The following is a 27,617-nucleotide window of genomic DNA, read 5'->3' as shown; positions in this document are numbered from 1 at the left end:
CAACATACAATTCGATGCCTTTTTTGACTTTCTAAACCATGACTTTTTTCGTCATACTATAGCATGACTTTTTTAGACTCACTATACTATTACTTTTTTATTACTTTTTTCAACATCCTATCATAGCATGTATTTTGACATGCTATAATATGAATTTTTATGACTTTTTAAAAAATACCATTTTATGACTTTTTTTGACATGCTATACTATGACTTATTTCATCATACTATACTATGACTTTTTCAAGACTTTTTTGAACATAGTATTTTACAACTTTTTTCGACATACTATCCTATGACTTTTTTTGACATACAATACTATGACTGTTTGTGAATTTTTTGAACAGACTATACTATGACTTTTTTCAAAATACTGAACTCTGATTTTTTCAGTGAAAACAAGAAAAACAGATGTTTCCGTGATAGACATGAGGTGTCACTTAGTGGTTTGATGTTGTTTAAAATGATGTAAATCCAATGCTATAGGGCTGTCATTTTATACTGTAGCTTTTTATGACTTTTTTGAAATACTATACTCTGACTTATGAATTACTTTTTTCAACATACTAATCAATGACATTTTTTTAACACTGCTATGACGATTTATTTCCCGAACTTTACTTTTTATGACTTTTCCTTCAAAATATGATGCAATGACGTTTTTCCAAATATTATACTGTGACTTTTTTCAACATGCTACAGTGTGACTTTTTCATGCTTTTTATGACATACTATACTATAACTCTTTAAAGCAAACTAAATGCATTGTATTGCGCCCTTCTAGTCTTTCGACCACTCAAAGCATTGAAAACTACATGTTATTAAACCCCATTGGTACACTTGCCAGTTACCAAGAAAGGTGCCAACTGAACATTACTCAGCCTTCAGAATATGATATGGACTGGGGGAACCAGCAAATGAACAGCCAACATATCGATGGAAGGCGATTTGCGCTTCCTCTGAGATACAGCCGCCACAATGACTTTTTCATTGAAATAACTTTCCAACATGCTATACTATGACTTGTTCTGACTTTTTTTCACTTTCTATATTATGGCTTTTTGCATTTGTATAGCGTCTTTCCAATCCTCCAACCACTCTACATGTAATTAACACCCATTTGTAGACTGATGGCAGGGGCTACTATGCAAGGAGCCACCTTATGACGTTCTCGACTATGACTTTTTTATGATATTTTGTATGGCAAACCATACTATATAACAATATTCCCCACTGAACATGGTATGAGATTGGATGAATGTGTGAGTAATACATGAAGATTTCCTGTATGGGTTCAGCAAGTTGCTATGTGTATATCTGTATGTTTTTGTGTACTGGCTGTGAAAACGAATGTTCCCCTCTAGAAAAATCGACTTTGATATGACTCTTTTTCTGAAGTTTTATGACATATTATGATAAGACACTATTATGACATACAACACTATGACTTTTTTTGACATGCTATAGTATGACTTTTTTCAACGTACTATAAAATGACATTTTTCGACATACTGTATTATGACATTTTTTGACATACTATACTATGTCTCTTATGACTTTTTTCAACATACTATATTATGACATTTTTAAACATACTATACTATGACTTTTTTATTACTTTTATCAACATCCTATCATAGCATGTATTTGAACTTGCTGTACTATGACTTTTTAAGACTTTTTAAAATATACCATTTTATGACTTTTGCGACATACTATACTATGACTTTTTTTGACTCACTATACTATGACTCCTTTATGACTTTTTTCAACATACTATATTATGACATTTTTAAACGTGCTATACTGACTTTTTTATTACTTTTATCAACATCCTATCATAGCATGTATTTTAACTTGCTATACTATGACTTTTTTTGACATACTATAAAATGACATTTTTCGACATACTATACTGTGACTTTTTTTGACTCACTATACTATGACTTTTTTATGACTTTTTTTCAACATACTATATTATGACATTTTTAAACGTACTATACTATGACTTTTTTTATTACTTTTATCAACATCCTATCATAGCTTGTATTTTAACTGGCTTTACTATGACTTTTTAAGGCTTTTTAAAATATACCATTTTATGAATTTTTTTACATGCTATACTATGACTTATTTTGTCACACTATACTATGACTTTTGCATGACTTTTTAGAACACAGTGAATGACGACTTTTTTCGACATGCTATAAAAAAGGCTTTTTAAAATATACCATTTTATGACTTTTTCAACATAATATGAAATGACAGTTTTCGACATACTATACTATGACTTTTTTTGATATACTATACGGTTACTTTTTTCGACTCACTATACTATGACTCTTTTATGACTTTTTTCAACATCCTATCAGAGCATATATTTTAACATGCTATACTATGAATTTATAAGACTTTCTAAAATATACCATTTTATGATTTTTTTGACATGCTATACAATACTTGTTGATACATTTTTAGAACATACTATTTAACGACTTTTTTCGAAAAACTATCCCATGACCTATTTTCGCATGCTATACTATGACATATTGGACATAAATCTCTATGACTCTTTGGTGAATTTTTTTCAACATACGGTACTAAACTATGAAATTTTATGGCATATTATATGGACTTTTTATTGCATTCTTTACTATGACTTTTTTTTTTTACATTTTATGACATCCTGAACTGTTTTTTATGATATATTATACTATTAATTTGATGACATACTATAATTTGAAATACTATAATATGACATACTATAATATGACATACTATATTATGACGTTTTATGACAAAATATACAATGACTTTTTGTGGCATACTATTCTGATTTTTATGAGATACTATACTTGCATTTTTTTAAGCCATCCTAAAATCTGACCATTTATCACATTTTTGTGACATACTTACTCATAATGACCTACTAAATATGAATCTGACAGTATATACTTTACTATGAATTGAGTTATGTATGTAATAATATTCTATGACTTTTAATGGCACAAAATTCTTTTTTCATGGCTTAAAACATGACTTTAATGACTATATGTAGGATTGTTTGATGACATACTGCACTCTGACTTTTTTAGGTATTTTCATGACATACTATACTAACCAGTTCCTTAACTCAATATGTTGTTAATTATACATCCCAGTTTATATGATAACAAGTTTTCAATATTGATACAAATTTTTTTTGTTATCCACCAGGTACCAACTGCCAGTGTGACCATTGAAGGCGCTTCTGCCCTCAACAGGGTACGGTGGTCGTCAGGGGGGAAGGAGGTGGCTGTGGGGGACTCAGAAGGCCGAGTCTGGATCTACGATACTGGAGAGGTAGATAATAATTGTGTAATTTTAAAGTGGATGAATAAATTAATACATTTGCTGTAAAACGGAAACATACTGCATGTCTGTGAGCAGAATTTAGTTTGGTCCCCAGAAATAAGGGCAGAGTGAGCGTTCCTCTTATCAGGTATAGTCTTAATCATTATAATAAATAAAAACAGACATTTGGAATATTGATGTTTCTCATAGAGAATAATGTTAAAGCTATTTCAAGGAACTTTCATTTTGTGTAGATTTTGGCACCCCCTGTGGACAAAAGCAGTCGTGTTTTCCATGGGTGCCTTGACATTTGTCTCAACGATCTTGATCTGGCTAGCATGGCAAGTGCATTTGTTTTAGAAGTGAGTGAAAAAACACACAACTTGGTCATAATATAGATTTACTCACTTCAGTGGTCTAGGCTCTCAACTATTTATTCAAGCTTCTGTTGATTACCTGGTGCATGTTGGTCAACATGCTCATAATCACAGAAAGCTTTGTGGTGCTTAATTTACTCAACAAATGTGACAAATTGCAAAATAGATAGCACAGATAGCAGTATGGGAGTAGAATGCAGTATGAAATAACCGGTGGCTAATACCCACAGTGAAAATGTAAGCATAGGCTCTTCTGGTCTGTCTGCTGTATATAGCTTCGTCTGATGTCGCAGGGAATTGTACCAAGTGACAAGTGTTAAGAATAACTATATAATGATTGCAAATTTTTGCTGATGGTCTTGTTTGCTTATGTAGGTGATGAAGGCATCAACATTACTCTGAGACAGTTTCATAACTCCTTGATGTAACTTTGATGCTTTTGCAGCCTGCTCTGGTTAAAGAAAATCTGCTGAGTTCATTGTTGTTGCATTGGCTGTGAGTGATGTGATGCATGGAGCTGGTGGTTCTTTGGGGTTTAGTTTTTAAACAATAAAATATTTAATTACACCCTAGCTGTCAAAAGCATGAGTAAATTACAATAACCAAAATTCATTACACTGTCAGAACAGCAGATTGAGATTATAGTACCTGTGGTCTTGCTAAACAAAACAGTAATACCTACTTCTCTCCTGAGTCTACCAAAATAAACTGACATGTGGTGGGAAAAACTGCTGAAAATAATAAAGTTGTGTATGTCATTTTCACTGAATCATGATTTTACAAATGTACACTTATATTAGCGGAGTTTTAAGAGTACATAATACTGAAGTCTTGTTGTGTTTCATGCATATTTGGCAAAAGACATGTACTATAGGAGTAAAAATGAGTGCATTTGTTTCACTGAAATACTCGACATGCACCACAACGATTCATTTCAGGTCTTTTAGCTCTGTATGTTTACCCAACTGTCAGAATTGCCTTGAATGTATGTGTTTGATTTTTTTTTCCCTCCCTCTTTCTTGTCCCTGTAAAATGGCCTCCACATGACTTTGCCATCACCACAAAGCGGCCAACCACCCGCCTGTGTGCCTGTATGTTCTCTAATGTTTGAAGGGCTCTGGTTAGGATCCCAACGTGAGGTTGCGTTAGCCTAGCCGCTAGGCTAATTTTAGCATATTTTTGTTGTGTGGTAAGTTGGAGAGAGGCTTGGCTAAGCATGGTGGCCTCCACGCTGGGTTAATGGTAACGAAGAGTCATCAATAAAAGTGAGCAGGGTTGAAAGGTTTTATGATTCCAAAGAGGAGTTTGTATGTGGTGGTGGTGATGGGGGTATCTACTTCACTAGAAACTCCTGTCATATAGCTAAAACTAGGAACAGCATGTGAAAAGAGAACCCAGCATGGGACCAACAGAAACCATTGAGATGGTTCCAGGAAAAGCCAAACACCAAATACTATTATTCCAGTATTATTTTACTCGATACAGTCTAGTTTTAGGTCATTTATCAGCAGGGATTAGGACTGTTTTGATTTGTCCTTTACTGGTGTTGATCTATATGGAAAGTCCAAAGTATAAAACAAAAGTCTTTCAGATGGCTGCAATGAGAAAGCAACCAAAAGTCAGATCAGGGTTAGTGGCTTAATGCTGCTCCATGACATGAAAATGTTTTGGACCTGCTGCTTTTTAAGCTTTTTAAAGCCTGACATCACTGAATCCCACGTTGTTTCTTTGACACTTGAGCTTCTTGGAGTCTGTTGAAATAACGCTGCTATCGCTAACGGCACAATATATACATGATGTTATAGCAGAGCCCCCTGCTGTGGCCAGCCCAGCTCTGTGGGGGGTTAGTTCAAAATGGCTGCTTCCCTCCTCCTGGTTCCTGTTTAATTACAGCCTGGCCACGCAAAGCGGTTACAGGCAGCTTGGGTGGCAGCCGCAGCTTTTGTCCCACTCATTCTTACTCCCACAATGTAGGACTGCAGCTTAAAGGACATTTAGTTTGACATCCTGTATTAGCCCTATGATGAGTGCAGCTAGCAGCCCACTGAAATATCTCAACAGCTATTTGATGGATTGTTAGAAGTTTTTTCACAGACATTCATTGTCCCAAGAGGATGAATCTATATGACCCTTTTTTTTCTCCTCAACCATACAGCATTTATTTCAGTGCTGGCTTTTCCACTGCCACATTAAACTGCCTTTTTGTACACCAAGACCGCTAACTTTAACTAACACCACTGGCATTGAGGACAGAATGTAATTCCTGCTACACTCTGGAGGTGCCACAAGTTTCCATCAAACCAATGCGTCATTACTAACCTGACAGATGCTTGTCAGTGAGGGGGTAGTTTGACATAGTAGCCGAGTCGTGTATTAAATGTTGGCCATTGAAAGTGAAAGCATTGAAAACAATATACAAGTGTAATGTGTTCATGCATCCTCAAAGAGGATTCTTCGAGTTTCACAACAACCCATGATGTGTCCGCTTAATACCATGTTACCTGTGTTTCTTTGATGTTTCTTACAGCTGTCAGTGACTCACACTGATGACTGGTCGCGCTTCGCTCGTACCCTGATGGAGATCCGTGCTAACCGAGCTGACGGCGAGGAGGAGGGGCCTATGGAGCTGCCTTCATAGAACAGGACTCCAAACCAAAGAGGAAGAAAATCGAGACCAGCGGGGTGTACTATGAAGCTAAATTAAAGGGCTAGCGAGCTATGTTGAGCCTAAAGTCAGAGTTTTCAATGTCATGAACATGGCCCTTTTAACCTGGCTAGATCGCCATGGTCATTTATGCTGACCACCTAATCTTCTCTGGAGCAGATTATGTTCAGAGTTTCGGATTAAAATCAACAATTAAAAGAGCCACCCCCTAACTATTCAACTCTTTTAGAAATGGTGTCCCCATTCTTGCTAAATCCCATGGACATCTGTGCAAGAATTGTACAAGCATCTCGTCATTGGGAGAGAGAGTTTAGAGACCAAATAGAGCCGCTTGATGATATTCTTCAAGACCAATCAAGCTTCTCAGCTGAGGGAATGTGTTATAACTCGTTAAACTTGGTGAGCTGGACGTTAGTTTTGCCACCGAACAAGCCGTGCAATTACACATACGCGGAACCTACAATCTACAGTTGGTAAATCTGATACTGTATTCAACATATACAGGTTGTTTATGCTATCTCTGAACTCCTGAATATGTTGCTAGTGTGCTTTTTTTGCCCACGCTGGCTGTAAAAGAAGCTTTCTTTAAAATCCAAACTAGCATACATTAATAGTTCGCTATATTATTAATCATTACGACGTGTACTTGCAAACAAGATGCAGTATAATTCCTTTATAGGATTCCCCGAGGGTCATAAATTTAGTAGATTGCACATACCCATCACTGGAGCCTTAGGGGAACATGAAGGTGATTTTGAACAGAAGGTCCTTTCACGTCATCAACTATGAAGACTGGTGGAGACCCCCCCCCCCCCCCCCCCCAGTCCAGTCTTGCTCATCTCATTTTTTGTGCCTGTATTCTTCATGTAATATTTAAACTTTAACTGTGACACAGCATACCATCCATACACTAAACGAATGATAAGGCTTAAAAAACTACATGCCACTTTAGATTTGTCTTATCCTTGGTCCTGATTTGCTGCTGGTCCGTTTTATATCGCTATCCATTATAACGACATGTTCCTCTTGACTGAAATTAGGCGGCATGCTATCGGTCCATTATTTGTGCAGAAGACCCAACGATCACAGAGCCTGATGAAGAAGAACTGGGCTAACAAAGCCAGTTAATAACCATCGACGTGCTGGAGTTTTAGGTTTTGACGAGCTGAAAAGAAAGCCTGGCTATGTTGAAGTTGCTTCGTAGTACACCCATCTGGTGCGCTTTTATGGGTGTCACTGTAGCATGAGTATCTCAATCAGTTTTTTTTTTCTTTCTTCACCTTTATGTACATGTTGGTGTCAAACAAGGCCACTTTTTTTTTGTACTCATGCATCTACTCTCCTGTAAATGCAAACTGTCTGTTAATGGTTAAACTGTTGACCTCCACTGATTTGTCCACCCTTATTTCTTTCTTCAATGAATTAAGATGATTTGTTGCTTGCAACATGTGAGCCTACTGTATATACAACGTGGCAGTCTTATAGCCTTACGAAGATATATGTACTGTGACGATGCTTTGCACTATCATAAAAATATTGCAGGGTCCATAGACTAATTGTGTATTGTTTACAAAATGTCATGTTCACTTTATGTTGTGCTTCTTTTCTCTGTACTATGCCTGCATGCGACACATTCCTGAAATATTCCAGATACTGTAACATGGAGTTATTATGGTGACGTTTCGACACGTGGGGCTTTGTGGCTGCTTTATGTCAGTGTTTCAGGGTGTTAGAAACTGAATCAAGCGTGCTATTGGCACTTTCTCTTTTGTTCTGAACAAGAGCAACAACTGTATATTCTTTAATGAACAGTTAATTATCAAGAGATATATTGTAATGCAGAGTGCTGGCTGTTAAACCTGCTGTGTTTACTATTAAAGCGTAGTTGATGAACGGATGTCTTTCTTTTTCCTCGCAACATTCAACTGGGAATGGAAATAAAAACTCCAGCATACATTAAGTTTACTAATATAAGTTTATTTTTACTCTTAGTACACATGTTGCTGCCATACGCAAAGTAAGGCACGGTTATTACACACCATATGTACCTCCTACGTTCTCTGTACTGTACAGATTTAAATACTCAGTCTTGACACACTACAGAACTGCATTCTTTGCCAGCTGTCTCTCAGATATTTACACATCTGCATACATTTAGACCTGAAACCAAACATCTTACACTAAACACTGTGTACATTTAGAATGTTACACTGTTACTTTACATTCAAGTACTATTTGGTCATATTCCTGTGGAAGCATTTGATCAAATGAGCACACTATTGAAAGAGCATCTCATGACTAAAATACCTGTATAGATATGAAAATATGTCTCTGGAATTCTCATATATACATAAGTGCCTTATTTATGATCAATTCATCTCTTTTTAGCCAGTTATATGATCATGTGAGGAATGTGCTTTTGGTTATAAAGCAACAAAAGGAAGTCACTGGAAAAAGCTGTAACTGTATGTAGTGTTTGATAATATATACCATAAAAAGCAAGCAGTTAAGGTGTTTAAACTTCTGCTGCTTGTGTGCATATACTGAACCAGCTGAACGGTATGAAAAACAAAACCACATTATAATCCAACTCTATACAATGTCAATCAATGTTGAAACAAATACTGCACGAGTCCTACAAAGTATTCGTGCTAATCAGCTCACTAATCCACATGGTTTCATATAGACTACCGTGTTCAGTGTATGATTAAAAGAAAACATTATAAAGTACTTTAAATAAGTAACTTATAATACTACAATGACTCTGTGAAAAACACACAGGCCCTGTCTTCCCCCTACCCGTGGAGGTTCAGGGGGTTCTCGCATCGGAGGGGGCCTCTGCTGTGTAGCGTGGGAGATGGAGACCAAACTTGCTCTCAATGCCAGCGAACGTGGCCACGGCCAACCTGAAGCCTCCGATGTGGTCGGGGTTGGGCGCCGGCAGGCTGATCCGAGACTTGGGAGTGGGCTCTGAGCCAGCCGGCTTTCTGTGGTGTGGAGAGAGAGAGAGAGAGAGAGAGACGGGAGGAGGAAGCCAGAAGCACAGCGAGAGAGAGATAGTTGAATAAGGGAGAGAAATGGAGAGAAAGGTGATAAAGGTTATAAGGAAAACTGTTAAACAACATAAACACAGTGTAAGATGTTATTGTAACCAAATATTGGAGAAAGTGAGCGTGCCGAGTTTTATCATTTTCATTATTAAATCATCAATTAATATCATATTCAACACTGTTCACCACAGACATAAACATCTTAATAGACAATCAGAAGTGGAACAGCGGAACAAATCAAATCCCTCATTGATTTCACGTTGAGCTTTGTGATTAGCTGCCAACACAAACAGCAAAGCACAGATCAACCCGCCCAAAACCACACCAAATTTTCATTGGATCTGCAGTTGATTTTGTTTCACTGCGAGTCGTTGGCAGAGAGGGAGCAACATGTAAAAAGCATGAGCCATCCACTGACTTACATTCATGTGCTACACAGCTGTCCACTGAAAGAAGCACTTCTTAGTCATTTTGAGAGGTTCACCACCTCTCATCCCCAATGGACCTTTTTAACTTCAGAAAATGACTGAATTATTCCTGAGTGACCTATTTTGAGGAGGAAAATGAGCTTGTTTCAATCCCAGAAGTGGGGAAAGTACATGTGCAAGTCAAATGGTGCTGCCTGTCCTGATCACTATGCGGCAAAATTCTCGAGTTTGAGAAAATTGTCACATCTAGAGCTTTGAGTGTGAGCTTGAGTCTGTGAGCTAATGTGCACCAATTTTTTGGGGGGTCTTTTGGTGGACACGCACTAAGCGTAAATGTAGAAATTAACAACATTGTTCTAGGAGCAGGTGGTCTCTGATAATTGGATGAACTAGCTGTAACACTCTGTCTTTGAAAAAAACAAGGCAGGAAGAAATAGCTGTGTGTTTTATATTGTTTCCCTGATAGATAAGGGGAAGTGGTGGTTAAGAGTTTTGTAATGACCGTAATAACAAAAGAAAGAAAAACAGGCAACTAGGTTTGTATCTATTATGAGACTTACTGTCCTCCAAAGTCGATATAGAACCAGCGCTGCAGGAGTTCATAGGTCACCAAGGTCACTCCAAACTGAGGCGAGGATCTGAACACACGAGCTGCAGGAAAGGGTAGAAATGTGTTTATTTGAATTCATATAGACTAGTGCAGGGCCCGTCCGAAGCGGGCCGATTGCTCGGGCCCCCGGGAAGTGCTGCTTGCAGAGTTGTTGAGAAACAGCTAATCACTCGCTGACACCAGGGAAGTGAAGAAGACTGTGGATGTAACGTAACTTATGGTTTAAAACTCACAGACAAAATGTAAAGTTCATTATTGAAAGGCCTCCAGTTGGCCAAAGTGAACCAAGTTTGACACTCCTTTAGTACCCAGCAATACACGAGCAAGTATGATGGAGATTCGATGAACTGTTCTTGAGATATTCAATGGATGTATCCAAATTTCTGGCTTTATAGTTAAATGGTGATTAACAAGTTTGGTTTCAGAAGTGGGGGGGACATGACAAAGTCAGTCTTTAAAAAAACGACAAATTAAAAAGTTAGTAATATATCTGTATATTTAAATCATTTTAGCAAGGATTGTATAATTATTCTTATCCTAACTATTGGAAGATTGAAATTGTTTTGAAAAAAAAGGAAATACTTGCTTTTTATTTCTGTAATGCCATGAAAAAACAAAACTTTAACAAAACTGCTATTAATCAAACATCTAAAAACTATAACACACATCTTCCAGTCACACATAAAAAATCAAATGCAAATAAACATCAATTACACGATTATGTGTAGTTCTACACACTTTAAAATGATATGATTGGAAATGTATGCAGTCAATGTAAATGTAGTGTTAAACCAGTACTAAAAATATGTGTTGTATGTTTAAATTATGTTAAAACAAAGCACCCATCCTTTACCGTCTCGTCTTTGATTTATGTTCAATTCCAGCTCCTTTTAAAGAGAATATTAGCAGAAAATAAAAACAAAGAAGTCTTTCTCTCAGGCTGCAAACGGCCCAACAACCTGAAAAGTACAAATGTACTTTCATCATTGGACGTTGGCTGTAGCAAACTTTACCTCCAGCTCCTTTCCAGAAAGCCCGCGGCCCCTCTTCTCTGAGAATCTTCCAGAAACAGTCCACGAGGCCGCTGTAGGTGGTTTGACCGGCACGTGCTGCCACCTGTAGCCTGGTCTTGATCACGTCAGCTGGGGTCACAAGAGAGGCCGCTGGCATGCCTGTGGGGAAGAGGAGCTGTTTAGTCAAGTGACGCTTTCCCTTTTTCAAACAGTCGAATGTGTTTGATTCCAAATACGGCATTTTTAAATCAGCCCCAAACAAATGAGATGATTTGTAGAAAGCAGCCATCAGTGGCAAAATGAAATCTCGCATTTCCTCGTAACTGCATCTGATGAAGTGGTTTCAGTGTTCTTTGTTCCCTCTTTTAAAAACTCGTCATCTCGGATCTTGACCATCTTGCAGCAAGTGTGCCTCACACATACACTATACACAAGTGGAGGCCAGTTTCTATCACTTCACCATCCAATCCATACCACCAGCTAGGCCATTATTGAATCTCTACCTTTTTTCTTCGTTTCCTCCCTCTCCCACTTTTCTTACAGCCGTTTGAACTGGGCCAGACAATGGATGGTAATGAGAGCAATGCACACTGTGACCCGTGTGCCGGCGAAAGTGACTGGCTGACTGAAGGGAGTGACTGCAAAGCCCCCACTCCAGCCACTTCAGCCATGAATGGGCTCAATCATTGATGGCTCAGTCATTACCATCAACTGCCCTCTTGATGATTTATTCTGACTTCTTGGTTTTTGTAACGGCCAAACGAGCTATTCAGCAAGCCTAATCAACTCAGCATTAGGTAGCAGACTGGCATCCGGTGGAGACTGACCACCTGCACTGAGCTGAGGAGAGAGGAGAGAGGAGAGAGGAGAGGAGAGAGGAGGAGGAGAGAGAGAGGAGAGGAGAGGAGGACAAGAGAGGAGAGAGAGAGAGGAGAGAGGAGAGAGGAGAGGAGAGGTGAGGAGAGGAGGTGAGGAGAGGAGAGGGCTTTTTTTTAAGCTTTTTTAGGAGAGGTAGCGGAAATATGATGGAAAGAAAAAAGTTTAGGAACAAGGGATCTGATGCTGCGTTCCAGACAACTTAGAACTTTAACATTTCTGACTTCCAACTAGAAAAAGTGCAATCACGCCCTCAAAGTCATTTCCTACTTGTAAACTCGGGAGAATTCTGTCTACCGCAACGTCAGGAAAAAAGAAGAGCATCTGACGTCAAACAACAATGGCAGAACCGATAAACTAAAAGGCAACGTAAAGTATATTTGCCTGTATTTAATTAAAATAATACATACTATTATGTAGCAAAACCTGTTCTGCAAGTAAATTAATATAATAAAATGTATAATGACGTCTGTTACCTCTGAATTGTTTTTACTCCTCTGTTTCATTTATACATGCAGAGAGGCTATACTGCTGAGAGTTTAATTGTGTGCTTGTCAAAGAAACATCAGTTTCTCACGGGTAACCATGTTTTTTGTTAACGTTTTGTCATCGTGCTGCTCCTTGAAAGCTTGGAGGTTGGAAGTTGGTAATTCAGACCTCCGACTTTCACTGGTAAGCAGCATATGTTAGAGCTGATGTAGAAACTCTGACACTGGTTTTTCATATTATACCAATCATGCAATTATGCCTTTAATACTGATATAAAACAGAGAAAATCAGAAAACACTCTATATTAGGAAGACATAAGATATTTTTTCTTGAAAAGTGACTTAAACAATTATCAGTCAAGTTGCAGATACATTTTCAGTCAATCGTCTCATAAATTAATGGGCTAATTGTTTCAACTATACATGACTAAACAGTGAACAACATGGATATTACTTACACCTCACAGCAAAAAAGGACACAATTTCAGACACACATACACTCACACAGAATGAATGCGAGTTAGAGATGGCCAACACTATGTTCTTCTCAAACCGGAGTATTGCCTAGCTAAATAATGCCGTGCAAACTGAGCGTGTAATTCAATTTCCTGTGCCGACTGTAAAACACTAATTGCCAGAATGCTGTAACCGCTGATAAATACATGTGAAAGAGTGAGGATAAATGTGTCGAAGTAAAGAAAAAAATAAAGAAATCATGAGGCTCGTTTCAGCTCGGAGTCTGTGGGCCGTGGCTGCCATTTTTGTGGTGAGAAACCAGAGTAAAAACGGAGAAAGGAGGCAGGATTTATGATTTTTCCATGTTGTGCTGTGCCTCTGCGTAGAAAAGAACTTGCTGCTGACACATCTCTGAGGATTCAAAACAAATATTAAGTACTTTATGCAAATGTTCTAAAGCCTTTTAACTTGGCAGGCAAGTGCTGGTCTGTTATTAGTGTTTACTTCAAGGATAAATCCAATATTAAAACTCTGGATCATATTTTCATGCAGAGGATAAAGTTAAGTCATCAGTGGACGTTGGTCTCTTTGGCCTCTTCGCTGACTCTTATGACTAACCTACAGACAGCACTGTATGCATTCTTGCAGGGTGAGCATGCATAAAGTATGCACAAGCATGTTTGCTGTGTGTGCATGTCCAATATATGAGGATTGGAAAGCTTCCCCGTCGGCCCGGTTGGCAGGCATCTCAGGCGCTTCCCTGCTACAGAGCTCCAAAACCCCAGTCCCCAATCATTGAGCAGCGCTCTAATTAGCAGCTACCGCCATGGAGCCTGCGGTCAGAGGCTGCCTCGCTTCCAAACTCTGAGCTCTGCTACTGTTACTGCAGGCGCTTGGAGGCGAGATCAGAGAGAGACCTGCTCTCACACTTGGTTCAAAACTGGACCTGACCAAAGAGTTTCATAAACTTTGGTGCACTATGTATTTGCCTCAGGGACTGAACCTTTTTGGCTCAGTATGAATAGTCAAATATTTTCACGAGACAAAATGCTGTTTTTCAAATTATGGCGCCCTCTCAAAGGCTAAACTTTTAAATAGTGACATTGTTGATGATTGCACCCGGCAGCATGACATCCATTAATACTGACAGTAATGTCAAGAGCTGTATACAATAATTCAGACATAAACAGTCTTAATAACAGAGTTTGAGATTTTAGAAACCTTTTCTGATAGTGATCTAGTTTAAACGATTTACCAGAGAATATCCTAATGAAATCAAAGCTTTAAAGCTGCTATAATTTATATTAGCTATGGACCACATGACAACTTGTATGTGAAAGTGGTGATGAACCCTAAAGAATTATCTTTATATTGTTTAAGGCCTACTCAAATGTCTATTGTGGCATGCCCATAGCACACCAACTGTGGTAAACAAAATAAAGTATGTTTATTGTATATTCAGTCTCAACAGTACCAGATTAAGTGCACCACCAATTCAGAATTAAAAAAAACAAATATAACATTTTACCATTTACATAGAGAAATTATTTTTACAATTTTCCTTTTTTTATTTATTTTTATTCTTGTGTACATACACAGTATGTTCAGCAGGTACAATTCCACCAAAATCAGTTGTTTTTTTTATGTTATCTGGGAACTTAAAACTAACCTTTGACCCAAAAATGTTATACAACTTTCTTTTTTTTTTCTGTTGACATATAAAGGCTGAAGTATTTTACCTGCCAGCGCTCCAGCAAACAGCATCTTGGCTGGCCCAATCCTTCCGTCCTCCTCACTGAAGTAAGCCTTGAGGTGGGCGTAGCAGGGAAAGTAGATGGCTGAAAAGGGGATGTCTCTCAGGAAACAGGCCTTCGAACCCTAGAGAAAGAGACAGAATGAAAAGGATATGTTTAAGGTTATATCGTTGGGTTTAGAGTTCAGCTCTCAGAAAGGGAAAACAAATACCAGCATAAACAGAAAGAAGAACAGAGAAAGAGCGATGGGGCTCGGGGGATTCAAACCGTGACTTCTGGCTCGGGCCTCTAAAGATGGATTGTTTTTTTCTATCCACAATATGTAAGTGACCAAATATTCAAGCATCAACTGATGTTACCACCAAAGAAACTACTTCCAAAAGACTCCTGGAACTCTTATAGCAGAGTATAATATCGACCACAACATGCCAAACAGATCACGTCTCTCCATATGCAAACGATCTGTATCCTCAGCAGCAGGTGAGGGAGGAAGATCCAAAAGCAAAGCTGAGGGAAAGCAGAGAAAGACAGACTGGCTGACGAAGATGACTCCTTGTCTGCCACTGTAAACAACACTATATCATCAAGACTATTGAGTTCCCTGCTGTATTTAAAGCCTGTTGGCTCGCTGCCACCTTCTTGATAGAGCAACTACAGTCAACAGAAGACATTTAAAGAGCTTCGGCAGGATCTCCCTGTTTTGGGACAGGCTTCATTTAACTCCTATGGGATAATCCTTTGGTCCCTACACAGAGACACACACACACACACACACACACACACACACACACACACACACACACACACACACACACACACACACACACACACACACACACACACAAGCTGAGAGAGAATTGGCAGATACCTGGGCTATCTCTTTCCCTCTCTTTCCTTTGGCACTTCTTGTTTGCCTGTCAGTCCTGTTGGCTGGCTGGGGCCCGAGCGGCTGCTGAAAGCTGGGAGATTCTATCGAGGCAAGACAGACAAGCAGCGTCACAGGGACTGGGACCAGAAGCCTTAATATCAGAGTCATGGTGCTGGGTCGGGTAATGCACCGGAAAATAAGTGGCTGAGAGAAAGTGTGTTTATTAAAAACTTTTTACACCAAGATTAAATAAAATGATTTAGTTGAGTTAGAACAAGCAGAATGCCTCTGATGATCTCACAAACACAACTTAAATACAATAAGTCAATAAATGTGAAACTTCTGGTTAGGTATTCCTACACTGACAACTTTCCCCCAGTGATGAATGGTGGCGCTAGTGCGTTAGCCACCCTACCAGCCTGTAGCTCCACCAGCAGAGGGTGAGCGTCAGGATAATTACCCTGACAAAGGCAGCTCTGTGCCTGGGTGCAGCCCCTCCGGAGCCAGCCCGTCTGGGGTTTGCAGGCTGGAGCTCGTCTCCTCCCCGCCTCCCCTCCACCTCCACCACCACCACCAACAACAACGCTACTGCTTCTCAATGCACTTTGTCTCCTCTCTATGCATGTACCAGGAGACGTACACAATGAAGTATGTGCACAAGCATGCACAGCTTTACACACATTCTCAAGGGTAATGCAGCGTTGAGCAGACAGTTGAATGGAGACAGTAGCTATGTGGACGCACACATACACACTTTCTACATGGTCATAAATTACAAGGCGTGAGTGCACAACAGACACAGGAACAAGAGGCAGGTAGACGGAGACAGGAGGAGGCTCCACACTCGGTTACAGCCTTATTAAAAGACCCGAAGGGTTCACATGGAAGCTGTCTGAGCTGACAGGTGGTCACATCAGCAGACAGAAAGAAAAAAAACACACAGAGAAACCTGGGACCTGAGAGAAATCACTCACTACCTGTTGAATGTATAGAGAATTATTATACCCTACATGGTGGACTCAAACTATCCCACCATGCATCATGAAAAAGTAGAGAACAGCCGATAGTCACTAAACAAGCAAAATATACCGTGATGCATTTAACTGAAGAAAAAATGGCAAAATAATATGTTTGATGTGAGTGGAACATGCATGATAACACCTTCGATTACAAAGTACTTTGTATTTATCAATAGGGTAAGAAAAAATCTGTGTTAAATCATGAATTTATCACAAAAAAGGATGTTGGTATAAATCATGGAGGGTCCACCAGAAGATGTTGATCTTGCACATCTCAATTGTAGGAATGCAATGACGAGATTAATGCCACGGAGAAAATACCCAAGTAGTGTACAAAAGTGTTTTTTCATATTGCTGATGAGCTCACCATATAGTCTATAATAATTTCTCTACTTACTCGACAGTGAAGAGGGAATTATTTTGGACAAAGCCTCGGAGTGATAAGATCCAGTTTAGTAAATAATCAGCAGACTTTCAAAATTAAAGTCCGGTGTAAGGAAGACTAGATCTTCAATAGTTTACTACTTGGAATTTGACAGCAGAAGTACCATCATCTTACTTGCAAATTAAAACAACCACAGGTATGAGATTGACATTTTCACACTTGATTGTGTTTACAGTTGAAGCAGAACGTCCCCTGCCGAGCTCCATTAGGACTTATTTATGTAATTTAATTAGACATGCTCTGTTTTACCCTGCGGGCTAATGTCCTCGTCTAGCCAGTTAAGCTGCTAATGTCAATGGTAGTCGCAGCTCATTCATTGATTCCTATAGCTCCTAAGTCTGAACACTATGTGGCTGTCCACCAACTGGTGTGAAGAGACTGGTGCTAGAAGTCATTATAGTTTCAAGAATAATAATTATAAAATACAGAATACATTTAGTAAGACACACCAACGCAAGAATATTTTTACATTTGCCCCTTATGACACTATAATCTTTCACACTTGCTCTACAATGCATTGGGTGCATAATATCACACAACTCTAATATGGTCAAACCGTGCACTGCAATTTTTAGCCCAGTGCCATTGAAAAATACCAATTATGGCAATTAAGGTTAAATACAGCTTTTAGCATAATATGTGTCTTTTCTTGTTCTCGAACAGAAGACCACATGGAACTGTTGATTTAAATGATGGCTGATGTGGGGTAAAATACAGTATAATTGTGCAATAGTTAATAGAAAAATCACATATTATTTATTCATAACAGTATTGAGAAATAATGGATTGCTGTGAAATTGTGAGGCTGATGAAAATACAATACATCCGATTACTGGCCGTCTAATTAGGGCGAGACACTTCAGGCAAAACATTTTTTTCATGTATTGATCAATATTGAGATTTCTTAGGCTAGTTTTAGTCTTTTTACAGACTAGTGGAGAGAACACATCCAAAATACACATATAGATGTTTATTTCACGAAATCCACCTAAAGTTACAATTAGATAACACCTCATTTGCATATTCAAACATAACATTTTAGAAAACTTGTAATGCAACAAAAAATTATATTATTTTAGTGTAAGTTATCAACTGTGGAAGTGGATATCTATCAGTCAATTTTTACTATATCCATCTGCAGGGTCTTCAAAAAGTCCGAAATTTAAGAAGGCCATTTTTTCAAAATGATTTTCCTCTCAGACTCTGAGCCAGTAATCTCCACTTCAGTAGCACTTACATGCATCAAACTTTCCTGTTTAATAACTACACTATACAGAGGGGTTTGTTCATACATCATTCATAGCTTGATTTATAATTTTTATTCTTATGCCGATAATCAATTTATTATGGCTGTTGACAGTATTTTTTTGATATATGGAGTGATACAGATAAATATATGGAGATAACCAAAATCCTTTGACTTTAATATGTCAAAAAAAATCAAGAATTCAAGAATTTTGAACCTGGATTTATCCAATGTTCAGATTTCTGTTCTGCAAATGTATGAAAATAAACATAATCTAATCTAGTGGCAACAAACCTTCAGCGTAACATTAAACATGTCTTAAGGTTCGTGAGTTTACAGCCGGAGCAGATTGACACGAAACCAACACATTAACAAGGGGACTTTGGCATTGATGGGAGGGGAAGTTAATGCGGGGACAATTCTACTGTAAAGTGGAATGGAGGAAAAGCACATTTTGTTCATAATTATGAAACTGTACTCTCTGATCCTACAGTGACTTAAGCAAAAATGAAAACTTGGCGGAAAACATCAGATAGGTCTGTGATTATTTTGTCAATTTACAGAATGTATTTTGTAGCCTTCATTCAATCATCTCGTGCAAACTAGTTTCTAGATGATTTGTGGCTCAGACATGTGCACTATACATGCACCTCTGACCCCAACCATGTTTCTCACCTTGTAAAGTCCAAAGAAGCCTAGGTCCCTGATGACGGACAGGGCGCTGACCCTCGGCCCCGTTGTGATCTCTCCTGCCACCTGCAGACGGATCTTTACAATCTCCAGAGGGTTGGTGAAGATCACCTGGGAGCCACCAGCCTGGAGGAAGAGAAAGACGAAATAAAATCCAAAAAATAAACTTCAAGAAGAGAGACATGGATTGGATACTTAAGTTAAACATGAAAACTGACTTTAATATACTGCCTGCAGCTTATTATTCCTCATTTAAACATACGTGTTATCTGCGTTAAATATGAGATTTTAGTGCATAGTTCAAAGCCACCGAAGACAAAGTGTTCATTTCAACATAACACACTGATAAAACAAAATTATTTGAAGACAATCACTTGCTTTTATTGCAGGTGATGCAACTTAACAACAGTGCCGCCTCAGCAAACAGCTGCAAAACAAACATGTCGAGAGGAGGAGAGTACCGGGAAAATCCAGCTGATGCAGTGGAGCCTGTCAGCTGTTTGTCTTCATCACACAAACCCTGCGGGGACTCTGACTTCTCTTTTTCTCTCCAACCTCTCACTTCACACCATTCTCCAAACCTGTACTTGTGAGGGCAACAATACCGTGGCAAGTTCAGACCGGTTTCTTTGCCTTTCAGGTCGGCAGGGCTTTTAAGTATAAGAGGTAACTGCTGTGGTGCAGTTGTGGCGAGACAAATGGTTAACTGTGTCTAGTCAGGGAACGTGTCGGCACCTCTAGAATGCTTCTTGATACTGAGAATATATATATATATATTGGGCTTTGTGGGAATTTTCTGACTTCTATCTTAGATTTTACTTAATTGTTTCTCTCTCTCCCTTCTGAATGTCTTTTCCAGTATTGTCTCTCTCCTTTTCTTGCTTTGACCTCCTCTCAAACGATCTCTCTCATCTTCTCTAATATGGTCTCTCTCTGGCTATGGTTGCCAGTGGTTACTGTAGCTACACGCAAAAGGGCGGCACAGTGCAATTAGATAGCAATCGGTTGCCATGGCGTCGTTTCTGTCCTAAATAGGCCTGGTCTGTTTGTTGTTGTTTCTCTCCTTTTCTCCCCCGCCTTCAGTCGCTTCGTTATGAATGATGGATTGTGCTTGTCGCCTCCTGCCTTACGGGAAGGCATCAAGCTCCGATCTGCTACATTTGCATTTTTTTTTTTGCTCAATTTCCCTCTGTTTTAAGTGTTACCATATATTGCCTACAAGAAAAGAGGGAGGAGGGAGAGACAAAGTTCATAATAGTCGCATTGAAGGTGTGTGCAGCCACTTTTTAAAAACCCTACAGTAGAGTAGGCTGCAGCTTCCCTTCCAGACCCAACGAGAGGCTCTAAAGCTGCTACATCTCACAGCTAACTCTTTATGACTTGTTTTATGGAAATAACCCAGTTGATTACGTGCTGGCTAATAGCGTGAGCATCAAGAGGCTATTGGCTCCGGCCCTTAGCAGTGTTGGTTGCTTCAATTGGTTACTAATGAGACTGGAGATGGAGAAGATACAGATGTTGTTTACTCAAGGAGAGTAAACAACAACATTGTTCAGAAAGATGAGCTGACAATTAGGCCCGACAACGTGAGACAAAAGGAGTGACGGTGCAGAGCTTTTGTGCGCTTCATCGTCACGCTCCTAGTTAGCTGTAGAAAAAAAGTTTGAGCATCCAGGACAAGAGAGGGAGACACATGGAAACAAAAGGATCGGACAAATAAACAGAATGAGCTAATGAGAGAGAGAAAGATGGAGAGACAGAAACAAGAGAGAGGAGTAGTCAAAACAAGAGGAGAGAGGGAAGGTCGAGGTTGAGGGTTGTGATTATGGAGTGACAGCGTCGGCGGCTCTCTGATGATTCCCAGGTAATTACAAGGCAAGGTGATCCTTAGAAACCTGGGACGTCAGCACCTTACGCACGCATCACAGCTCCTGGCTACGTGTGTGTGTGTGTGTGTGTGTGCTGCAGAGAGCATACCAAGAGCTAAGTAAAGTTTGAAGATAAATGTTATCCCCCCCCCAAACACAAATACCTACTCCAAACACTCACTACATTACGCGGCCCTCCATAAATACCAATTAATTTGTACTTGACACCATTTCACGCTACATGTGCAGGTTTGTGTGTGTGTGTGTGTGTTAGATTCTCTGATAATGTTTTAATAATTCACATCAGGCCTGAATAAGAAACTCATTACCAAACGTAAACCAACCATGCAAACTGTGCTACATTCACAATGAACACGGACAAAGTATTACTGTATTTTGACTCTCGTTCTTGCCCCACTCCCCCTCTCAGCAATGACCCAGTAAGTATTTTGTGTAACTCAAGTCCTAAAATACAGGCCAGTAACTGCCAGATAAGCATCCAGCCAGCTCAGTCAACGGAGCATGCCATTCTTACCAAATAATCATTAGAAATTGGCAACCCGCGCTGGAGCTTAATGGTGCTGAGCAACGGGTTTAAGGGAGGGTAAGAGGGGGAAGCAAGTGAAGGAGGTGAGGAGAGGAAGAGAGCGTGTTTAAGACGAATAATAAGTGAAAGAAAAGACAAGAGGTGCCGAGAAAAGGATGAGGCAGCACATTAGAGAAGATAATAATGCTTCTAGATAAGTTTACAAAACGGGAAGCAAACATATAACTTCACTATTCCCCTGTACTCTCTGTCTTCCTCTCTTTCTATCTTTTGCTTTACAGACTTTGGACCTGAAGCTGACACTGTGGTCCAAACCAACACTTTCACAGCTACCAAATGACATAAACAGATTTCATGTGCTGCGGCTGGAGCCTCACTAAAACAGGGTTCAGGAGGGTTCGACGTCTCTGTGAGTGTGTGTGTGTGTGTGTGTGTGTGTGTGTGTGTGTGTGTGTGTGTGTGTGTGTGTGTGTGTGTGTGTGTGTGTGTGTGTGTGTGATAAAGTGGCAGGCAGAGTGCAGTGCCAGCACTAACACCGGGGCCTCAGCCAGGATGAAAGGAGCTGTCACGACGGCTCACAGAGGAAAAGAGGAAAAGTCCATCCATCCACACTCCTCTCCTCTACATTTATCCCCTCCTCTGCCTATGCATCTGTTATGGTTCTGCTTCTGAATCCATATGGGTTGTATAATAAAAAAAGCAACCACTACTTTTCACACCCAGTGCAGTGTTGAAAAACGTTTCTTCAGTACATTTGCATTCCTGAGGTTACAGTATTTTTTCATTTTTGTCTCTGTCACAAAATAAAATCGCTCACAAAAACCCCCTTACAAAATTTACAGCAAATGTACCGTGATAAAACATTTCTGAAACATATTCGTGGAACAAATAAGGTCAATTTAATGTGCCTGAGTGGAGCTAAACCCATAATGACTTGTGTATCCTGAAATACTTTGCTTTAGTGATCAGCATCAAAAGAGGGTTGAGTGAAAGACCTTCTTTCATTTGCTAAAGCTGCCAGCCTTGGTGGACTCACAGTGTGTGTGTGTGTGTGTGTGTGTGTGTGTGTGTGTGTGTGTGTGTGTGTGTGTGTGTGTGTGTGTGTGTGTGTGTGTGTGTGTGTGTGTGTGTGTGTGTGTGTGTGTGTGTGCATGCATGCGTTGGGGGTAGACTGTGACAGCTCAGTGATCAAAACCTATGATGGGAAGGGAGCAGGTAAAGGACTAGTAGGGGTCTCAGGTAGCAGCTGCTGTCAATCTTCATCTCCTCCCTGTAAGTGTGTGTGTGTGTGTGTGTGTGTGTGTGTGTGTGTGTGTGTGTGTGTGTGTGTGTGTGTGTGTGTGTGTGTGTGTGTGTGTGTGTGTGTGTGTGTGTTCGTGCACCTGTATGCTCTTCTCTCTGTATCACTCCTGCGAGCATGTACAGTATGTGCATTCTCTCTTTCATGTACGATCTTTACACGTTCCATCAACAAACAGCGTCTTTTGGCATCCAAACAGGTCCATGTCTGTCTGCTCAACTGTCAAGAAGGGCGGCACTCAGAAAAACACGTAAACATCGTTAAGAGATGTATGCTGCCTTAGTACTGTATACACTGTCCGTGTACTGTGCAGCATCATTTCAGTACAGTGAACTTTGAAGAGTCAGGATGGTGAAGAGGGAGAGACGGGCGCAATGTTTGGGACTTTATGGAAAAGAAAGTGATCACTGAAAAATGTTAAGTTGACTGTATTTGAGCAAAGTACTTGCAAACTGTTGCAAACATTCAGAATGTCTGTGGCCGTCATACTGACAACACTCTCATAGAACTCGCAGGAGAGATTGAGGTTTTCAGAGATTCTGAGTGTGACTGCTCAGTGTGATCAGACCCTATCTTGATAAAGAAAAATTCTCGGCACTGCTGTTTTAAGCCTCAGACATACTTTTCATGTTCCGCTGACAGCTGCGGACTTGTACCGGTTGCACGACATTGTACATTCCCATTTTTGACAAACTGTATTTGGGCAATTGGCTTTTCTGTAAAAAGCCACAAATTAGTGGAACCCCCTGCCTGACAATGTGAGGAGATGCAGCTCTTTCAGCAATTTCAAAACCAACTCAAGCAAGCAAACTAAGCAAGGAAACATTTTTAGGTGCTCTTGTTTGCAGCTTCGTATTGCGTATCTTTGTGTGTTTTTTCTTGTATGACTTTGTATTATGGTTTTACTTTGTACTGGTTGCATTCTACACTTGTGCATTTCTTGATCCACGCTCCATTCCAGTCGGTAGCTGTAATGAACCATAAAGTTGTTTGCCAGGAGTTCAACACCATTTGGCTGTCTTTGTATTCCTTTAAAAAACAAATTATAAATATGTGGGGAACAGCGGATCTCCTAACACAATCTCTCTTCAAAAGAAGCATCCATTTTTCCATCTTCTTCTTGGCAAACCAGTGAAAGGTGCACACGGCACCAACTGGAGTGTGGAACAAAACTACAGCGTGCAAAGAGTCGGCGGTCTTACTATGCGTACAGTCCGTGTGGGAATACAGATGGGCTGCACACAAACGTACCAATCGGGTCAAAGCAGACCCTTGCAGACACGGAAAGTATGAATTGGCCTTTAGTGATTCAGAGTTCACATTTAGAACCAGACATCATACTTACATAAGAGTCTATGTTAATTATGGTTTACTTTCAAATATTAAAGTCACTCTTTAATACATACTGAGGGCAACCAAATGCTTTTGACAAAGTGATTTAAAAACATTTAGGCATTTTAATATCTTTTTTTTCATTAGGCTACTATATTTTAAAAGTTGATGGGATGAAAGAAAAGCCCTGAATCATAAAACTCAAAAGTCAATCAATCATAAATTCTGTCCAGGTTGTAAGTAACAGTTGACTTGAGACTTACACATCCACCGGCCAGGATCTCAGCCGGCAACGGGACTTTTCCATCTTTCTGTCTGGTCTTTCCTCGCACAAAATCATTCACCTGGAAACACAAAGGTTACAATATCAGGCGATGATTTTTGAAGCTGGTATAGTGGAACATGATATGAATATCCAGTTAATATACTGTGAAAAATGTTTTATGTAGGACCTGAAAATTATGTGCATGCAACTATACATTTTCACATCTTTTTGTGTGTTATGGTGTAGTATCACTTTATATAAAATCCATCAAGAGGATTCAAGCAATGTAAGAACATCATGGATATCTGTCTTTGTGAATGTGCTTCCATGTCTCTGCGCTTTCTAACGCAGGAACTTACTGTGAGCTTTATGGCTTTCTCGGGCGCCACACCCAGTAGCTGTGGTACAAGACCTATCATTAGGAAATGACGAGATGATTAGAAAAAAAGGGTGCTGTGGTACCCCTACTCACTCACACACATACTCATACATACATACACATATACCACTTCCACACACTCCACATGTGTGGCTTCCTAATGCATGCGTCCGACCCTGCAAGATCCTCCAGACGCTAATGAAATCTCTTGATGTGGAGTGTGGGGACATCAGAGTAGCAACAAGAGAGAGAGGAAGAAGGGGTAAAGAGAGGATGAAGAGAGAGAAACTGCCTCCCAGAATAGAAAAAAAAGGGCAGAGTATAAAACAAACCAACCAAAAGTTTACGCAGACCTCAATTACAACCCAGAGCAGGATAAAAATAAACAAAATAATCACAACAGAGCACAATGAAACTTGGCCCCCTACCCAGCCCCAAGGCCATAAGCACACAGACACAGACACACACACACACACACACACACACACACACACACACACACACACACACACACACACACACACACACACACACACACACACACACACACACACACACACACACACACACACGCACACACACAAACACACACATTCTCTCGAAGTCACAAACACAGTTAATGATCTACAGTAGTTTGTGTCTAGCGAGGCCACACACACATAATCATACACTTAATTTGGGAGTTGGCGAAAGGACCTGATGTCTGGATCTCGTAAAAAAAGCAAACCCAAATCATTTTTTAAATCTTTTGACATACTTTCTCGTATACAGAATAAACATGCATACACATGACAGGATTTGCTCCTGTCTCTCTCAGCATGTTTTGTTTATGCATTATGCTAGTTAGTAATAATGCACATTTTGCACTGCTGTTTCCACATTCTTCACTCAGCAGATTTTCCCAGAGGTTTCCAGTGAAGGCACTTTCAACTTATATTACATCACTACAGTTTGGCTGTCAGGATACCTGTCTGGCCATCTATCTGGAGCCAGACCTGTCTGTCTCTGCGTCTCTGAAGCCATTCCACCGCTGATGGCCTTTGTGTTTCCCACTGAAATTCAAGCATTCAAGTTTCCTCTCGGGAGCCGGTGCTGTCAATCAGAATCATGGGATTTTAAAAAGGGCCCTGCCACTGTTCCAGGGGACCGTTTCTCAATTCCATCTTCAATCCGACCCCAACAATACCGACACATACACCCTAACCCCAGCTTCTGAAGACAGGGCAGGTAGTCATTAGGGATGTCGTGCCCCGGTATGTGCGTACCTGAATGCCCAAGCAGTCGCCTGCATGTCCTATGTGCATGCCTGCATACCTGTGCGCCTGCTCATTGTCTGTGTCTGCGTCCATACGAGTGTGTAAGTCCAGACATGCGACATCACCACATCGTGACACAGGCCTAAAGGTATGCGGCCTTGCGTGTGACGTTCATTGTCCTACTCTTAAAGTCCCCAGCGAGCCGGAATCACTTCAAAGGAGACAGGTCAACGGAGAGGTGAACTCACACGGTCCTCCTGTCCACCCTACACTTTTCTTCTCCTCTCGTCTCCTCTTCCTTCTCTTCACTTTAATTGTCCCTACTTTGGCTGCTTCTTCTTTCTTCTTTCACATCCCAGCCCTTTTTTTTTATTTTTAAACCCGTTTTGAGGATTTGCTGTCAGTGAGTTGTTTTTCCTGAAAGCAATCTGTAAATACAACTTGGATTTTTTATTAAACCTTTGGTACAGTGCTCTCTTGCATGACCATAGTAACCACCATGGTCTTGGATAAACTGTTGTTGAGAGTGTTTTCTACATGCTGAGAAGAAAGATCTGGAATCTACAAGTGATGCATTAAAGTGAATGTATAATAGACTCCAGCACATATAAGCTACAGTAGCTGCTATTATTGCAGGATAAATGATGCACGCAGTCCTCAAAGATGGTATCAACTGCACAGTTTGCATTAACTACCAATAGTATGTATATATTTGACATTACACATTAAAACTTGTGCCGTTTTTTCTCCATGCATACTAACCTCTGTAAAGGCCAAAAACACCCTCGTAGCGCATCACCTTCTTGAAACAGTCAAAGCTGTTCTTGTACATGAGCTCTCCCACCAGGGAGCCAGTGGTCCTCTGGTTTTGCATGCGCGTCTTCACCAGATCGATGGGGTACACTGTTGTGGCTCCCACGGCTACAAATAATAAAAAACTGGTTATTTAGATACTCACAGCATGATATAAGGGTTTGTTTATTTAAATATCCATATTCACTTAAGTGATTTAATGTTATGACCATGCCACCATAGTCTTCCCCTTAACTTATCCAGGCAGTGCATCTCAACCATTTGCCTACATCTTTGTGTTTTGCAAGTGAAAACAACAATACATTTTTTTTTAAATAAAAACATGCTTCAAAATGCTTCAGACATGGTTAGGTAGTCATTTGATGAGAATTACTTTAAGCTTCCTTTTCTTTTGAAACAATTGAGAATGACATGTGTGAAGTGCAACTAAAGATGTATGATTGTATTATTTGAGCCTTTAAGAAAGTTTGGAAATGCAAATTAGAAGAAGTGTACATTATGAGCAAACCTCACACAAAGAAGGAAGTTTTATGGTAAAC

At 39.8% G+C, this 27,617-nt stretch overlaps 2 protein-coding genes across 2 annotated transcripts in view; one reads left to right on the top strand and one right to left on the bottom strand.

Moving 5' to 3' along the window:
- The window catches only part of LOC129097148 (cytoplasmic dynein 1 intermediate chain 1), a 54,169-nt gene extending 47,821 nt beyond the window's left edge, over nucleotides 1-6,348 (top strand). Inside the window, exons 16-17 of the mRNA XM_054605892.1 lie at nucleotides 3,217-3,342; nucleotides 6,238-6,348. Coding sequence (XP_054461867.1) covers nucleotides 3,217-3,342; nucleotides 6,238-6,348 — 237 coding nt within the window. The remainder of the gene's footprint in view (nucleotides 1-3,216; nucleotides 3,343-6,237) is intronic.
- Nucleotides 6,349-9,184: 2,836 nt separating this feature from the next.
- LOC129097458 (electrogenic aspartate/glutamate antiporter SLC25A13, mitochondrial) overlaps nucleotides 9,185-27,617 on the bottom strand; it is a 45,200-nt gene continuing 26,767 nt past the window's right edge. Inside the window, exons 11-18 of the mRNA XM_054606331.1 lie at nucleotides 27,028-27,186; nucleotides 24,990-25,042; nucleotides 24,629-24,709; nucleotides 19,304-19,444; nucleotides 15,036-15,174; nucleotides 11,477-11,635; nucleotides 10,414-10,504; nucleotides 9,185-9,362 (exon numbers count right to left, since the gene is read on the bottom strand). Of these exons, the coding sequence (XP_054462306.1) occupies nucleotides 9,185-9,362; nucleotides 10,414-10,504; nucleotides 11,477-11,635; nucleotides 15,036-15,174; nucleotides 19,304-19,444; nucleotides 24,629-24,709; nucleotides 24,990-25,042; nucleotides 27,028-27,186 (1,001 nt within the window). The remainder of the gene's footprint in view (nucleotides 9,363-10,413; nucleotides 10,505-11,476; nucleotides 11,636-15,035; nucleotides 15,175-19,303; nucleotides 19,445-24,628; nucleotides 24,710-24,989; nucleotides 25,043-27,027; nucleotides 27,187-27,617) is intronic.

Source organism: Anoplopoma fimbria, chromosome 10, assembly GCF_027596085.1.
Source record: "Anoplopoma fimbria isolate UVic2021 breed Golden Eagle Sablefish chromosome 10, Afim_UVic_2022, whole genome shotgun sequence".
Lineage (NCBI taxonomy): Eukaryota > Metazoa > Chordata > Actinopteri > Perciformes > Anoplopomatidae > Anoplopoma > Anoplopoma fimbria.
Note: the sequence above shows the minus strand (reverse complement) of the source record. Positions and strands in the feature narration are given on the sequence as shown.